Source organism: Ascaphus truei, chromosome 3 (genome assembly GCF_040206685.1).
Source record: "Ascaphus truei isolate aAscTru1 chromosome 3, aAscTru1.hap1, whole genome shotgun sequence".
In the NCBI taxonomy this organism is placed as follows: Eukaryota; Metazoa; Chordata; class Amphibia; order Anura; family Ascaphidae; genus Ascaphus; species Ascaphus truei.
Window position 1 is genome coordinate 209,507,301 of NC_134485.1, and position 17,476 is coordinate 209,524,776.

General features: G+C 42.5%; 1 protein-coding gene across 1 annotated transcript in view; it reads left to right on the top strand.

The window, feature by feature from the left end:
* ATP2A3 (ATPase sarcoplasmic/endoplasmic reticulum Ca2+ transporting 3) overlaps positions 1–17,476 on the top strand; it is a 241,979-nt gene that overhangs the window by 89,215 nt on the left and 135,288 nt on the right. The window contains exon 2 of the mRNA XM_075589990.1: positions 13,191–13,208. Within this exon, the coding sequence (XP_075446105.1) occupies positions 13,191–13,208 (18 nt within the window). The remainder of the gene's footprint in view (positions 1–13,190; positions 13,209–17,476) is intronic.

Below are 17,476 nucleotides of genomic sequence, written 5' to 3' on the forward strand. Positions count from 1 at the left end.
CGCCATTTTGATGAATCCAGGCGGATTGAAACCGGCCAAATCCGTTTGTGGATTTCACACACTGAAACGGATGTGGGCGGATTCACCCATCTCTAGATTTTACTCCAGTATACAACAGTAGCTCCATTTTTAAATACGTTCGCACTTTTGCTAAACCAAATGTAGCTTTGAACTACTGTACATTTTTTAGAAAGATGCAGCGAATCAAAACTTCTCTGCTTCTTGGGGTCTCTAGCACCCTGTTTAAAGCTAATTTTTGTGTTTTCTATGGGGTTTGTTTTCTTTTTTTTTTTATCTCTGCTGTACATCCATTTGTTTTTTTTCACCCATTCTGGATGTGTGTTCAAATTAAAAATACTACCCAATATAAATTTAATGGATGAGAGGAAGATTAAATGATATTAGAGTCTAGAGATTTAGTGCTGGAGAAGTACCAGAATGCCACGTCCCCGCCGGCACATCGCCATGACCGCAGCGTCACTAATTACTCAACGGTGTGGCCGTTTGGGATATTTTCTAATGAAAATCTCCATTGACTTCAGGTGGTTTGTCCGGAATATCTCCTTTGAACAGCCGTGGTGCAGTATGTAAAATAAGGCTCTAAATGTCTATGTGCACTGCCGAGCTATATCGGAAGATACATAATTGCTTAATTTGGCTTTGAACTAGACACAGAGAGAACCTCCAATGACCAAAACCAGTGACATTAGGAAGGGAAGTGGACCTGTAGCTAAACCACTACTTTTTAGCCTGAGGCCTCCCAAATTCATAGATATTTACTTTTTTATGTGCCAGCGTTTCTGGTGCCTTTCTGGGAAATAATGTACAGTAGCTGCTATGCAAGCCTCACTCCCACGGACCACTAGGAAGCTGCAGTGTCATCAGACCATGACATCGCGGCTTCCTATTGGATGACCACGGCAGTCACATCTGATTTTTACTTTCATTTACTAACACATAGAAAGGTAAATATCTCAGAAACTAGGGCATCTCTGAGCTAAGTATAGCGTGGTTCAGCTACATGGGATCCCCTGGTTCATTCTGTAAGAACAACTAAAAAAAAAAGAGGGGGGGGGGGGGATTGCTGCGTTAAAATATCACACAGCTATACAATCTTGGTACTTTTTGGGGGGGGAATTGCTGCATTAAAAAAATATCACACAGCTATACAATCTTGGTACTTTTTTGGAGCTGAAATGTTGCATTGTCTAATACAAACAAATAAAGATACTGTTAGCCCTAACATAGTTGGCAATTACACATACTGTAGGAAAAGCATATCACCGTGAAAAATTGAATAAAATAAAGCAATAGAGGCTTCTGTGTAATTGACAAACGAGGTAGTATCAACATTAATCTTAACAAGATAATTAAGGATTCCAGATTACATTTCAAGTGTGGTGTCATTAACCTGGTCAACTTGTCCACCAACATTATGTACTGTACGAGAACCTGTTCTCTTATGATCCAATAAGCAAAGCAGAGGAATAAACCTCAAAGCCCGACGCTACTAACCAGGGAGACAGCATGTATCACGCATTGGCTGATTTTAACCCTAGATATACCGGAGACAAACTATGAGCATGTAAACGCTGTCGCTATAATAAGGTAATCCTTAAATCACATAATTAGGGAACTAACTGGAAGCGATGGACCCTTAGTCCCCCTAAGGGAACCGACAGACCCTCGCAGAAACCAGATACCCTTAGTGATAAATCTACAGCAGACAGTCAATGGACGGCGTACTCACAATCCAAAATCCAGGTAAGTTGAAGTCTCTGGTACAGTATAGGCTGCGTGCATCCACGGGTAACAGGAACAGATGAACAGAGGAAAAAACTAGGAGCACAGCAATGAAAAAAGAGAACTGGAGGCCAAAATGAAAAAAATAACAAAAAATTTATTGGGACATAAACTATTTAAAAGAGAAACCTCTAACGCGTTTCTCGCATGGTGCGCTTTATCAAGCGAGAAACGCGTTAGAGGTTTCTCTTTTAAATAGTTTATGTCCCAATAAATTTTTTGTTATTGTTTTTCATTTTGGCCTCCAGTTCTCTTTTTTCATTGCTGTGCTCCTAGTTTTTTCCTCTTATGATCCAAATTTGTCTCCAGCATATACTGTAGCAATAACTCATCGTCTGGCTATAAGAATGAGAGAAACCAACTTGGCTGTATATTTATTTGTGCCTGCTTTCTGTTTGCCCAAAATTGAGGATCAAATGTTTTGACGTCCTATAAATGCATCCACAGGTGCTGGGACTAGCCGTTACATTTGTTTTTCTGTAAAGAGACGGCTATAAGTATAACACTGCTCATCAGCCTAATGAAGTATTCAGTATGAAGGAAAATGTAACACGTCTACGGCCTCTAATATACAGGGGTATTATTATTATTATTTTTGTACAGGTTGGGGGAAGGGGGGCGCGAGGTCACATACTTGAGATTTAACTGCCCATGTATAAAGTTACTCAAAATAGTTCCTTTTTAGGTAGAAGTGATACTGCTTCTTAATAACAGGGCTCAACACTGACATTTTGCACATGCATAAAAGTAAATGAATGCCTCATTTGCTCTATCGTGTTTTATCCTCCTGAAAAAGGTTCAGTGTTTGTTCCTAAAATGAATATTCTATATGGCAATGAACCATCTAATGTTAACATGAAGAAATGTGCGTCTACGTACAGTACTGCTCAAAACATTTGCTCTGTGCAAGGGCATGTGTGGGGCCCATTATAAGCTCTCTCCCTCCTCCTCCAGCTCACCAACTCTCCTCCTCCTCCTCCAGTGAGTTACCTGTTGATCTGATTGACCTTCTATGCTGGCCAATCTGAACTACCAGATTAGATAGTCCTCCATGCTTACCTGTGGGACAGGGTAGAGGCAGTGCAGGGGAGATGATGGTCAGCAGTGGGCCGACAGCGTTAAGCAGAAGAGCAGCTAGCAGACGAGTTAGGAGTTGCATGGAGGCAGAGCAGGACAGTTGGGTAGAAACGCACTATAGCAGCATAGACACCGGAGGAAAGAGACTTCCGGGTTGGACCACTGGGGCACACTTATCCCCGGCTGTCCTGCTCTGCCTCCGTGCAACTCTCAACTTCTATGCTGGCTGCTCTTCTGCTTAATGCTGGCGGCCCACCGCCACTTACCATCATCTCACCCCGTCTGCCTATATCTGGGAGGGAAGAGAGATGGGCAGTTGACGGGGGGGGGGCGAGTGGGTCCCCAAATGTGTGGCCCCTGGGCTATAGCTACGCCCGTGGTTCTGCGCAAGCACAATTTGCGTCATATGAATGGCTTTCCTGGCCCATTTCTCTGGCAATTACAATTCTTCAACACAGACCTACAAGCAGGGCCACCAACAGAAATCATGGGGCCCAGGACAAATGAAAGGAGCAGCCCCCCCCCCCCCCCCATAGCGCACCTACCACAAAAAAAAAATATTTTTTAGCGCGCAACTTTAACTTAACTGTTTTCTTGTTATTGTTAATACAAAAACATTACAATGCAATCTGTTTTAATATTTTCAACAAAAGACAAAGATACACAATGCTATCCAATGTGACAAAAGGCCTGGGGGGATTCAGTAGGGACCTGGAGGGGGTTAAATATGGGCCTGGGGGGGGGTTAAATATGGGCCTGGGGGCCACATATACACACATATATGCAGTGCTTGGTAAATCACCCAAAAATCTACTCGCTACCTAGCCCCGTACCTAGCCCCGCCCCACTTTTAAAAAAATGGAATAAATTCCTAACAAGAATTGTGTGTGTGACTGGGTGACTGACTGAGTGACTGAGGGGGGGGGCAGTGGATGCGGAGGGCATGGGCAGTGGATGCGGAGGGGGGGCAGTGAATGCAGAGGGGGGGCAGTGGATGTAGATGGGGGGCAGTGGCACCCAGGCCATGGGACCACTGCACCCGTCTCCCCCAAACATCCCCCCACTCAAACAGCTGCCGGGGAGGGGTGGAGCGCCAGGAGAGAACCGCACCTGCCGCACACGGCCACATTGGAAACCTCCCCGATCGAGGGAAGTCCCGAGGAGAGCGGGAAGCCCCGCGCGCAACAACCGCCGGACTTCTTTGCCACTCACCCCGCCCCCCCTCTCCCATCTCCAAACCCGCCCCCTCCCCCCCGCACACCTACTTCCCACCCCGGGCAGCAGCCACGGGGACTGTGGGAGGCCAGTTTTGCCCCCCCCAAGCCTACCTCCTGCCCTGGGCAGCAGCCGTGGGGTAAGGGGGGGGAGCCAAGGAGAGGGAGCACCAACGCGCCTGTCTGAACCCCTCTGGGTGCCTGGCCGCAACCAGCAGCAGGGCCTGGCCAGAGGTGGGGGAAATTTGCAGTGCAAGCCGGGCCCCCCCAGCCAGCGGGCCCGGGACACCAACCCCAGCAGATCCCCCTGTTGGCGGCCCTGCATACAAGAAGTTCGCCAGGGTTTAGATTGGAAAGCAGGAGCTTAAGTGTAATGTTCTGCAGTTATATATTATTATATTAGCAAGATACATAAGTGCTGTGGCGGCAACACAAAACTATGTTGAAGGGGTATTCTGGGTATATGGTTATGGTAAAATGCTGTGTGAAGCAATGCAACAGGACAGAGGGTAAATCTTTGGGTTCATAGCATGTAATTTGATCAGAGGGTTATCTCTTATTTTAATACAATAATGTTATATTTTGCTGTGATTTTTGTGGCATGGGGATAATTAAAATTAAGTGCTGATTCAGCATTACCACAAGGAAAGTCCCATTTCAGTTTTCATGCAGTACTGCCGAATCAGAACTTTGGATTCTATGGAATAAGTGCCATTGTCTCTCATACCCTGACATTGTGCTCAGAAATTTGGCTTGCTGTATGTATGACTGCAGACAAGTCAGTGTATTGAATGGAAGCTAAAGAAATCATTACATAGTAACAAAAAAACAGTATTTTGTAAACAAAACAGATGAAATGTATCTAAAATGACACGAACGGTAGAAGTTAGATGATTGATTTTTTTTTGGTTTCAAACTATTTTATTTATTTTTGGATAACATAGGGGAAAGGTGTGGCTACAGAAAAAAAGGATAGGGGGTGGGGGGAGGGGTTCTGCCCTCACCATAATAGAAACAATAAATAGTGATAATATCTTTAGTATAATTTTAACAAACTTGGTGGTTATAGGTAGAGGAAGAACAATATAAACAGATAACCATGTGGGAGTGGGGTTTGGGTGGAGGGGTAGGCAAGAGGTTCCTTTTGGTAATAGTACTTTTATTTTTCCCGATTCATTGGTTTTTGATATGGTTTAGTTTAGAACTCTCGGCCAACTTATCCATTACTCGCATACATTTTAATTATTATTTTTAGTATTTTTCCAAATAGTTTACATTTGTAAATCTTGTAGTGACGCTATAACTTTTGGAAAAAAAACTCAACCAAGAGTTCCAGATTTTTTTCAAATTTATCCGTTGTATTATTCATAAATGCTGTCAATTTTTCAATTTCTAAAACGTCGCACCTTCTCTTGAAAAACTTGATATGACGGTATGATAATTTGCTTCCATTGAAGTGCTATTTTGCATCTGGCTGCTGTCAACAGACGTGCGATAGATTGTTTGTGGCGTACGACACATTGGGCACTGGTTTCCCTAGAATAAATATTACAGGGTCCATTGGTATGGGAACCTCAAATACCCTGGTGATCTTTCTTATAATCTTCCTCCAAAAGGGAACAACCTTTGGTCAGGTCCAGAATATATGAAATAATGTGTCTCTACAGCCACAATTTCTCCAGCACAACGCACTCGCTCCCTTATAAATATGTGCAATCCTGTCCGTTGTTAAATACCATCTCATCATAATTTTATACCTATTTTCTTTGATAATGGTGCAGAGAGATGAGCTTGCTGCCGCCTACCAGATCTCTGCCCAATCTTCTTTAGAAATTTCTGCTCCTATATCTTTTTCCCATTGAGTCATATATGAGTGTTTTAAGTTGTCCAGTAGCACAGTCTAGAATATATATATTTGATATCAACCCTATTTGGTGCGTTTGAACTGTGCACCTTTCTTCAAATTTGGTTTATTGTGTATCCCCTTGCAGGAAAGATTTTGAAATGATAAAATGCCCGTTTTGTGTGTGTATGAAATACTCTGAGTGGAATATTATACAGTACTTCTCTCGTATTTCCTCAAATGTATATATTTTCCCCTGGTCATAACATCTTAAATCCTAAATATTCCTCTGAGAATCCAAAATATTATTACTACCCGGAATACATCCTGGGGGGGGGGGGGGGGGGGGAATTCCTCATTCCTCCATAGAGATTTTTAAAGATTTGTTTTTTTGTGTCAACTTGATTTATTTTTAAGATTACCTTTATAATGTTTAGAATATTGAGCCCAGTTTATTTATAAATATGTAAATTTCCACCAGATTATTCAAGTAATCTTCAAGAATCTGGTCATGTTGGCAAAACTGATCACAATTGTTTAGATACAAATGGCTAGAAATGTTGTCTCCGCCTACAAAAAAAGCAGTTATCAACTTTTCTTAATATAATGATGTTACGGGAATCCATAAGAGACACACACTCGTATTGTAAACTGGGGGAGGTTGAATTTGGCTTCCTCGCTTTACTGTATGTTGTTGTTCATTGTTGTTATTATTATTTTTTAATAACTGGTATTCCGATAAAGGCTCTGAGTAGAAATTGAAATTGTTCCAATTGTTAATCAGACTTTTTTCATATATACATACTTGCCACTTGCCGCCTGCCATGTTTTTACAGCATACTTGCGGGTGGGGAAATGTGCAAATAATTGAACATGTAGAGTGTCGGTCTAAAACAATCTTGCATGTGAATGAAAGACGCCTGCATAGTAGGTCTACACATGTCCTTTTTGTGTATGCGAACCAATATAATGCCTGTATTTAATATGCTGTGAAGCCATTTTCCCTGATCTTGAGAAGACATTCATCTTCTAGTTGACCTCATTTCCAACATGAGGTGGACTGCTTCATAGCATATTGCATAGGAGCTTATGGCCTTTGGTATAGGTTGCTTTGGTCTTATTCTGTTTTTACAGCTTGCATTTCAACCTTTTAGCTGACAAATGGATTGTTTAATGTGGACCAAGTGCCTTATCGTATAAATGTCCACTGCGTTGTACAAAGGAAGAAATACACCAAATTTACACTTATGCTGGTTTCTAGCCTTGCATTTGTGGGGAACAAAACAACTTTGAAGAAAATGGTCATCCTTTAGTATGCCATTAAACATCCCCATGATTAAAACAAAAAACACAGAAGCCAAAAGCTACATCCAATATGACAAAAATATACAGTGAAATACCTATATATTTCTTGAAAAGGGGTAATTTAGTTAAACCCTTTGGCCAAAGCATTTGAAGCCTGCAAGCCACTTAAAGGCATGACTGAATATTGCAGGTCCTAACACTAACTGATTAAAATTCTTATTTACCTCTATAATTAGAGAAAGAATGATCACATTGGATCCGTCCCAACCAGCAGCATGAAAGAGAACTGCACACTTGGAAAGTGGGGAGGGGTGAGCTTAAACCCTGGGAGGGAGGGGCCACTGACCTCCAAAACAGCTGAGACCAGCTGGACATATAGATACAGTATATAGGTATTTCACGGTATATTTTTGTCATATTGGATGTAGCTTTGGGCTTATTTGTTTTTTGTTGTATACATTTAGGCACTCCCAGTAGCACTCCAATTGACATATATAGTGTTTACCAGGGAAGAATCAATTAAAAAAAATACAGCTTGCCTTAGCAAGCGAGAAAGACCCCTATACAACTAGCACTCAAGGACAGAACGGTGTAAAAAAAAAAAAAATTATTTAATAACTAAATAAATGTATACAAAAAGGAGTAAAATAAACACACAACGCTAAAGTTTAATGATTAAAAATAGTTTTAAATCAAATATTGAGTTAATATAAACCACCTCCAAGATATTGGGGGTGGAAGATGAGGACTATAGGGCACTGGCACCGTGCAATGATAGATGGTATTGCAAGTGGTGCCTCATTGGGAGAGGGGAGGGAGTGGTATATGAATGAATGTATACCCACAAAAGGTGTAGTGTGTGAGGATAGAGTGTAATAAGTATATGTATTCCTCACACGTCCCAATCTACCCTGAAAGAAATATAGTCATTCCACGGTATACCACACAGGTGATAAACAGCAACAGCAAGAGGATCTTATAGTAGTACCTCTAGATAATAGGGTCAGATGTTAAACACCCTAGATGGTATAAATGAGCTGATTATAACCTGATAAAGTGGATGCTAATGGCTGATAACAGCCATGCGCACAGTAATTCCACCAATGGTAGTGACTAAAGCCTAAAAGTCCAAATTCGCAACGCAGATAAAACATAAGTGATTTACATGAACTAGACTACTATATAGCTAGGATAAAATACTGTAGAGTGGAGACCCTGAATACATTGTATACGTGGTTCACTGAAACAGGGAATCCATTCAAACAGAATGGCAGTGGTATTGTTATATATCTTAATACCAGAGTCAGATGAGCGCAGTGTATAATACAAAGCACTGCTGCTCAGGTACTCCGTGAAGGCAAAGGTCTTAGTAGCTATTATGTTGTATGTATGTTGTATTGGCGCTGCTTAGTGACATCACTGGTCAGCGTGCAGGCACGATCATGGCGGTCTCCCTCGGCTCTTTTGAATGGGGAATCGCTGCCTTTATATAATAGGTTTCTGGTTAGTTCCCCATCCGGCAGTTTAATGTTCTGTGGTGTTCATGAATACACCACGCCGGATGGGTACTTGCAATGGTTATCTGCTGCAGCTAATATGCGCTTTGAATTTGACAACAACTACCTATGCAAGCTGTGTGATCAATTACTAGCATGGTGATACTCCTTTTATAAACCAGTTACCTACTATACTGTGCTAATCTTATTGTACCCATATGTATAGGAATCTCTCTGCACTGTATTCCATATTAACTACATACAACATAATAGTCTTTCTCGCTTGCTAAGGCAAGCAGTATTTTTTGTCCAGTCCTTCTTACCCCTGGCACCTACACTTATATAGACTGTAGCAAGAGCTATTTTCTTTCCTTCCCCTTCCCTCCCTTTCCCTTTCATTATAAGAATCAATTTCAACAATAGCGCCGCAGGAGGAAGCCACAACCTCCATATTAATGAACAATTGGTTAACTGAGGAAGAAGTTCATAAGTGGCTTAAAAACATTAAAGTTAATAAGGCACCTGGCCCCGATGGCATACATCCAAGAGTTCTCAAGGAGTTAAGCTCAGTAATAGCCAAACCATTACATTTAATATTCAAGGACTCCATTTCCACAGGCTCAGTACTAAGATTGGCATAAAGAAGAGTGGTGCCTTTATTTAAAAAGGGAGCTAGATCACAACCAGGGAATTACAGACCTGTATGCCTTACTTTAATAGTGGGGGAACTACTTGAAGGTTTAATACGGGATAATATTCAGGAATACCTATTGGAAAACAAAATCATTAGTAATAGTCAGCATGGATTTATGAAGGATAGATCATGCTAAACTAACCTTATTTGTTTCTTTGAGGAGGTAAGTAGGAATTTAGACCAGGGTAACAGAGGGTTATCATAAATGGAACGTTTTCAGGTTGGGCTAAAGTTGTGAGTAGAGTACCTCAACGATCGGTACTGGGACCCCTGCTTTTTAACTTGTTTATTAATGACCTTGAGGTTGGCATCGAGAGCAAAGTCTCCATCTTTGCTGATGACACTAAATTGTGTAAGGTAGTAGAATCAGAGCAGGATGTAATTTCTCTTCAGAAGGATTTGGAGAGACTGGAAATGTGGGCAGGTAAAAGGCAGGTGAGGTTTAATACAGATAAATGTAAGGTTATGCATTTAGGATGCAAGAATAAACAGGCGACTTACACATTAAATGGGGATAAATTGGGGGAATCCTTGATGGAGAAGTATTTAGGAGTGCTTGTAGACAGCAGGCTTAGCAATAGTGCCCAGTAGTGCAGTAGAGCTGCAAAGGCAAACAAGATCTTATCTTGCATTAAATGGGCAATGGATGGAAGGGAAGTAAACATAATTATGCCCCTTTATAAAGCATTAGTAAGACCACACCTTGAATATGGAGTACAATTTTGGGCACCACTCCTTAGAAAAGACATTCTGGAACTAGAGAAAGTGAAAGAAGAGCCACCAAATTAATAAAGGGGATGGACATTCTATCTTATGAGGAGAGGCTAGCTAAATTAGATTTATTTACATTAGAAAAGAGGCGCCTAAGAAGGGATATAACTATATACAAATATATTCGGGGACAGTACAAGGAGCTTTTAAATGAACTATTCATCCCAAGGGCAGTACAAAGGATTTGGGGGCATACCTTAAGGTTGGAGGAAAGGAGATTTCACCAGCAACAAAGGAAAGGGTTCTTTACAGTAAGGGCAGTTAAAATGTGGAATTCATTACCCATGGAGACTGTGATGCCAGATATAATAGATTTGTTCAAAAAAAGGTTGGACATCTTTTTAGAAAGGAAAGGTATACAGGGATATACCAAATAAGTATACATGGGAAGAATGTTGATCCAGGGATTAATCCGATTTCCAATTCTTGGAGTCAGGATGGAATTTATTTTTCTCCTAATGAGATATCATTGGATTTGTCACTGGTTTTTTTTGTTTGTCTTCCTCTGGATCAATAAGGAAGTATAGCTATAGGATAAAGTATCTGTTGCCTAAATTTAACATAGGTTGAACTTGATGGACGTACGTCTTTTTTCAACCTCATCTACTATGTAACTACTGTATGTGGTAATTTTGGGGGTTTCTTAGAGCTTGCTGGGTATCTGTGTGTTTATCACCATGATTACTCAGAAAAATGTAGGAATTCCTGATGGTAAAGTCCGGTTTGATCGGTAAGAACTAGATTTTACCCGTCTTAAAGACTTCTCAAGAAAGCTGTGCTATTGTGTATGCTAGGTATTTTCTTCATGGTGTACAAAGTACATATGCAATCAAAAACATAAAAAATAAAATAGTTTAGAAATTGATTTGTGATGCTGGCATAAACATTTGGAGAAGTTGGAGATAGGGACTTGACCCAGTGACTGGTTTTCTCTTAGCTACTGTGTAAATGTTGCTATTCTAGTGCAGGTCCAGGTAAGGTCATTAATAGTTTGGTAATTGTAACCTAGCACATTGGGATACTTTTTTTTAGTGGGCCGTGCTGAATGTTCAGAAATTATTGTGCAGAGCTTTCAAAACCAATTGTCGATTCCATAGTTTAAAGTTCTAGTAGCCGAGTTGGTCCTGGATAAGTATACTTGTAGAAGACGCCTGTGAGGTTTTGAAAGCTCTGTACATATTCAGCCATTTGGAACTCTCATGTTGGTGCACAAATAACATGCAACGCATCTACACTTGGTCAAGACCAGAACAGTTAGTACAACTGTGAACTATGGAAATGACACCTGAAAAGTCTAGACCCATCAATTTGCGTTCATCCCTAGTAGAAGAAAAAAACTGAAAACTAAGATTACCACATGCAAGTTGATGTCACAAATCATACCTATAGGGCCATATTTACTAAGAAATGCTACTGCATAAGTCACCTTCCGTGCTGGAAGACACCTTACAGCCCATTCAAGTGAATTGCCCATAAGGGGCCTTATTTACTTCTCGGGAAATGTCTTCTGGAATAACACGGTTTAGTAAATTTGGCCCCTAATGTGTATAGGGCAACGTTTGTCTTTGTTTTTTTCGGATTTATGTTTTCTGGTTTAAAATAAAAAGATGATTAAACATGTCTTCCATTATAAACGTTAACGATGGTAGTAAAGTAGTAATGTGGTTGAAGGATTTCACATTCGTAGCTTCAATACATGTTGCTGTTCTTTGTAAGAATCGAGAGTACTGGTAACATTACAGATGAAAAGCAGCTGCCTGGAGGCCTCCCTCACCTCCCACACATTGAACGCCTGACTGACTCTCTACATCCCGTTTATGATTTAAATACACCACTGAATAACGAGCGTTGGTGTTTGCCAGCAAGTTTCTCTTGTAATATCAAGAATACTTAGTACTTGTAACATTTAGCAGTATTGCAAATACAAGTATGAATTGCTGAAATACTTTTATCTGTGTAGTAGGTACCACACTGCATAGTCACTCAGAAAGAGATGTGTGACCTGAGTCTAACCAATGGCTGGTTTCTAGCTGTAGAGAGAATTACACATGTAGCAGGCTTGATTGTCCCCTCTAGTATGTTGTAGGAGGACATATTGTTCTGCACCAACATTGCCACTGAATCCTATGGAAGCTTTGTTCTTCTGATATTCTGCTGTGTTATACCAGGATGGGTTGTGTTATTTAGGGGAACAATGGCATGCGGTCCATCTGTACTTAATATGCAAATACACCTCATCTCTCTCTGACTGTAGTAAGGCACAATAGGTGTCTGTACTACATTAATGCAGGGAAAAGTTGTGCATTGATGCACTGGACCATTTTGAAATGTAAGAGACGGGTTCTCACAACTTGTGTAGAAGCCAAAAAGTTACTTTAACAAAACCTGGCAGATTGTTGTAACATAGATTGAAGGGAGGAAAAGTGACACACATCCCAATTTCACACATCTCATTTATGCGTCACGTAACTCCACTCTAATTGCTGCTTTTTATACTTCCTATGAGGCGCAGAATAAAAATGACCCTCTCTGCATCAGCATTGCTCCAAATTTGCATTGGTACATAGTCCATAAAAAATCTCCGCAAAAGGAGATCGTGGCTAGTGACGCAGGTTCACATTATCCAGAACCTAGATTTCAGGGCAGGGATTCATTGGGATATTTTCACTAAAGTGTGGCACCCATTATTTTTTGTTAATGACCATTAATGGGCCATATTTGTTATTGCATTTTAATGAATATATCCAGTTGTGCTTGTACTGTTGTACTCTCAACAGCACAGTGCAATGTAACAGCAACATGTACTGAATAAATATTTAAAATGCAAAGAAATATTGAGAATCTTAGGAATAATCAGTAATAATTACAGTTTATTATGATTTGATGACCTTTTATTGTCAAATTCACTAACAAGTGTCTCTTTTTCTACCCCCCTCTCCCCTCTTCTTTTTCATGCCATCCCCATCCTGGATTGGTTGGATCAACAGAGCTACCTGCTGAAGAAGGTATGGAGCACACACCTGTTTCTTTACTTTTTTAAATTTAACATTTACATTTTATTTAACATCAAAATATGCCTAGTCCTTGCCTTAAGAATGTTCTCCTTGGCACATATTGTGACTGTGTCAGAGGAGACAGGTACTACTTAATCTGAGAACGTTACAGCAGGTCCGGACTTGGGGAAAGGCCTTGCGCCGCGCGCCTTGAGGGGGAGGGGGGCGCGCTCCCTCCTCTTCCTCCTCCTGTCGGTGCCGGGATCCAACTTCAGCCCGACCGGAGGAGGGAGCTGGGGAATCCCCAGACTGGTACAGGACCACTCCTCACCCCAAGGAGAGTGTGTGTTGTGAGAGGGCGGCTTTACCTTCTCCGGAGCAGCCCTCCTCTTGCAGCGTCGTGTTGTTGTTGCGACACAATGTCACATGCCGTCATGATGTCCTTATGCCACAACGCTGCAGGAGGAGGGCTGCTCTTCAAGGCAAGTACTGCTACTACTTGTACAGGAGGGGCCCCCGCAAAAGCGAAGACCAGCCCTGCCTTTCAGTATCTTAGAACCACAAAACAATGCGACGTTTCTTTGTAGATACTGATGGAATTGTCAGCACACATTACCTCACGTTAAGCGAGGTATAGACCAATGAGCGTCTAAATATTTTATTCTCTTGTTAACTGCTTGATAAACTTTGGAGTTTTATATTTTAGAGAGCTGCCTTAGTACCTTTTTTTCCATGTTCAGTTTCCTCTTGAGTTGCTTTTGAAGTTTCCTAAGGGGAAGAAAAAATGTAACTGCATTATCACCACTAACACCAACGTCACCTGGACCTGCACACAGCTCAGCCACAGCTTCAACCCTGTGTTAAAAAAATAATCAATTAAAAAAAGTGCATGAATTGGTCCTTAAACCCCTCTCTTTGCCCTGCCTTGCTGGCCCCTATGGCTGGAAAACGGGTATTTAAAGCTGCAGTTCAGTCCTTTTTTTTTTTTTTTTTTTTTTTAATTAATTTTTTTACTTCAATAGTTTCATGTGGGCAATCTCTACTTACCTAAAGAACTGTATAGCTGCAGGTCAATTCGTTCTCCATGTATTGATCAGCGAAATTTGGTGACATCATTAGAGCTGGCATATGTTTTTCTTCTGCTTCTGTCACTCAGTGGAAGCTCATGAATATTCATGAGCACTCCTGCACTGACATGTGCTAGAGGGAGGGCAGGGCTGACAAAGGGGTGTGCCAGGGCGTGTGACAGGACATGAAGGGTAGTGCCTTAGCAAATGGTTGTTAAAATAGAATACAAGAACTCTTTCAAAGTTGTTAAAAGTATTTTTTCTTACTACAGAACTGATTTATTAAAAAAAACACACATACAGGATATTGACTGAACTGCAGCTTCAAGTCTTTTTGAAGTAAAACTTCTTTAGTGGCACCTCATTCGAACTGGGGCATAAAAGGATTGTGGAGACAGAAATGAAACGGATGTGACGTCAGTGCTGGCAGTTGAGGCCAGGCTCTGTTCTGGCTCAGCCCGACCCCAACACTGACATCCCAACAGCTCAAAAAATCAGATGCGGCGGCGATAGTCGCCGGCGCCGCTCCTAATGGCCGCTGCTCCCCCCACACGTCCGCTGCCATGCCGCGCATGCGCAGTAGTCATGGGGACGCAGAGGAAAGCCACGCATGCGCAGAAGCGGCTGGCAGCAGCGCCGTTCCCCGCCCGCTGCCATGCCGATGGACAGGAGGAGGGAGGCCGGCACCGCTCCTAACAGCCGCCTTTCCCTGCCTGCTGCCATGCCGCCGCGTCATGCCAGCTTTTCTTCCGCCCACTCCACAGGCTGAGCAATGATTGGCTGCGGCCTGCGCATGCGCCGCTGGGCTCACGACAGGCAGCAAGGTGCGCCAAGCTCTGTGCGACTATAGTCCGGCGCCGCCATTCCCCCCACACTGTGCCCTGTTGCCTCCTCCGGTAACTGGGAGTGGGGGAGCTTGAGCGCGCCGCCGGGTTGAGGGGAAGGGGGGAGCTTGAGCGCGCCGCTGGGGGGTAGAGAAGGGGGGAGCTTGAGCGCACCGCCGAGGGGTGGGGGGGGGGGGTCTGCTCAGAAGACTCAGACTGAGCCCCCCGGGTCCGCAGCTCCGCCAGGGGTGGGGGGAGTCAGGAGAGATGGGGCAGGACACAGAGAGAGAGACATACGGTGTGTACACACAGAGAGATACACACACACTGACATACACACATTGACTGACACACATACACACACACACTGACTGACACACACACACACACACTTACTCTGACGCACGCACACACTGACGCACGCACATACACTGACGCACGCACACACTCTGACGCACGCACACACACTCTGACGCACGTATGCGCACACTCTGACATGCACAGACTCTGACACACACTGACGCACGCACGCCCCAGTGATGTACCGAACACCGCTTCTAAATGATGTGCCTATTCCTTCCCCCCCTGTGAGCTCCGCCACCCGCTCAACATTCATTATGCTGGTACTGCTGCCAATAAACACATACACACACACACTGACGCATGCACACTTTGACGCATGCACACTTTGACGCACGCACACTTTGACGCACGCGCACGCACACTGACTGACACACATACGCATGCACACTGACTGTCACACATACGCACGCACACTGACTGTCACACATATACGCACGCACACTGACTGACACACATACACTCACTGACTGACACACATACACACACTGACTGACACACATACACACACTGACTGACACACATACACACTGACCGACACAGAGAGACATTCACACAACACAGAGAGATAGAGACATACACTGACACACACACACACACACACACACACACACTGACTGACACACACACACACACACTGACTGACACACACACACACACACACACACTGACTGACTGACTGACACACACACACTGACTGACACACACACACATTGACTGACACACACACACACACATTGACTGACACACACACACACACATTGACTGACACACACACACACACTGACTGACACACATGCACACACTGACTGACACACATGCACACACTGACTGACACACATGCACACACTGACTGACACACATGCACACACTGACTGACACACATGCACACACTGACTGACACACATACACACACTGACCGACACACATACACACACTGACCGGTACAGATACATACACTGACCGGCACAGATACATACACTGACTGACACACACACAAACAAACACACATACATACTCACTGACTGACACATACACTGACTGACATATGTGTGCCGAGCACGCGCGTTATAAGTCAATTTCTGTGACAAAAGTCAAAGAAGTTTCACTTACTATGCGCGTGCACAGCACACACAGCTTTTTTTTTTTCGTTCACCACTTTATTCATTTGTTTACAAAATCTCCCAAAGAAAACGTTGAAACCTTATACAAAAATAATACAACGTAGAACTTCAGTGTCTAATTAAAAATTTTTTTAAATGCAATAGCCAAACCTTTCCTAAAAGGGAAATAAACTACATGTACTATATTTTCACTCATTTATGAATGCAGCAGGAAACCTTTCAGGGGTAAGGTATTTTTCAATCTTGACATCATTCTTGTCGAACAAACATCATATTTTTACGTGTCTGCTCTGTGCTTTAGATCCAACAATAGAAAGGGTCTGGATATGTGAGAGCTAAGGTAGAGTAGTGGTCAAAGTGTCGTGAACTACAGGATAAGAAGAACACTATTTTTTTTGTAAACCCAGAGATTTACATTTTTTATTTACACCCTATTACAGTAGTTCCATTTTTGTGTCATGGTATAAGTAAGTATTGTATGCATTTGTGTAAGCTAAAGGCCAATACTGTAGCATTGTCCGAATTTCAACGAAATTAAGCATTTCTTAGCATCTAACATACAGTAGGGTCACTACTTAAGTAATAATCCCAGAAGAACAGGGCATTACTGGCCAATAATGCCCTGGCTGGAAGAGTTGAAGGCCCGAGGCGAAGGAACTTTAATCCATCCAGGGCATTATTGGCCAGTAATGCCCTGTTCTGAGGGGATTATTACTATTATAGGCTAAATGTAGGCTTTTTAAAAAAAAAAATTCATAAGACACTTTTGTAGTCATATTTATTTTTATCAGCATGATTGTCTCACACAACACACACTCACTCACCCATAACAGACACAGCAGCCCCCCCTTTACACATACAAACACAGAAACACACACCGCAGCCCCCTGTAAACCCACAAAACT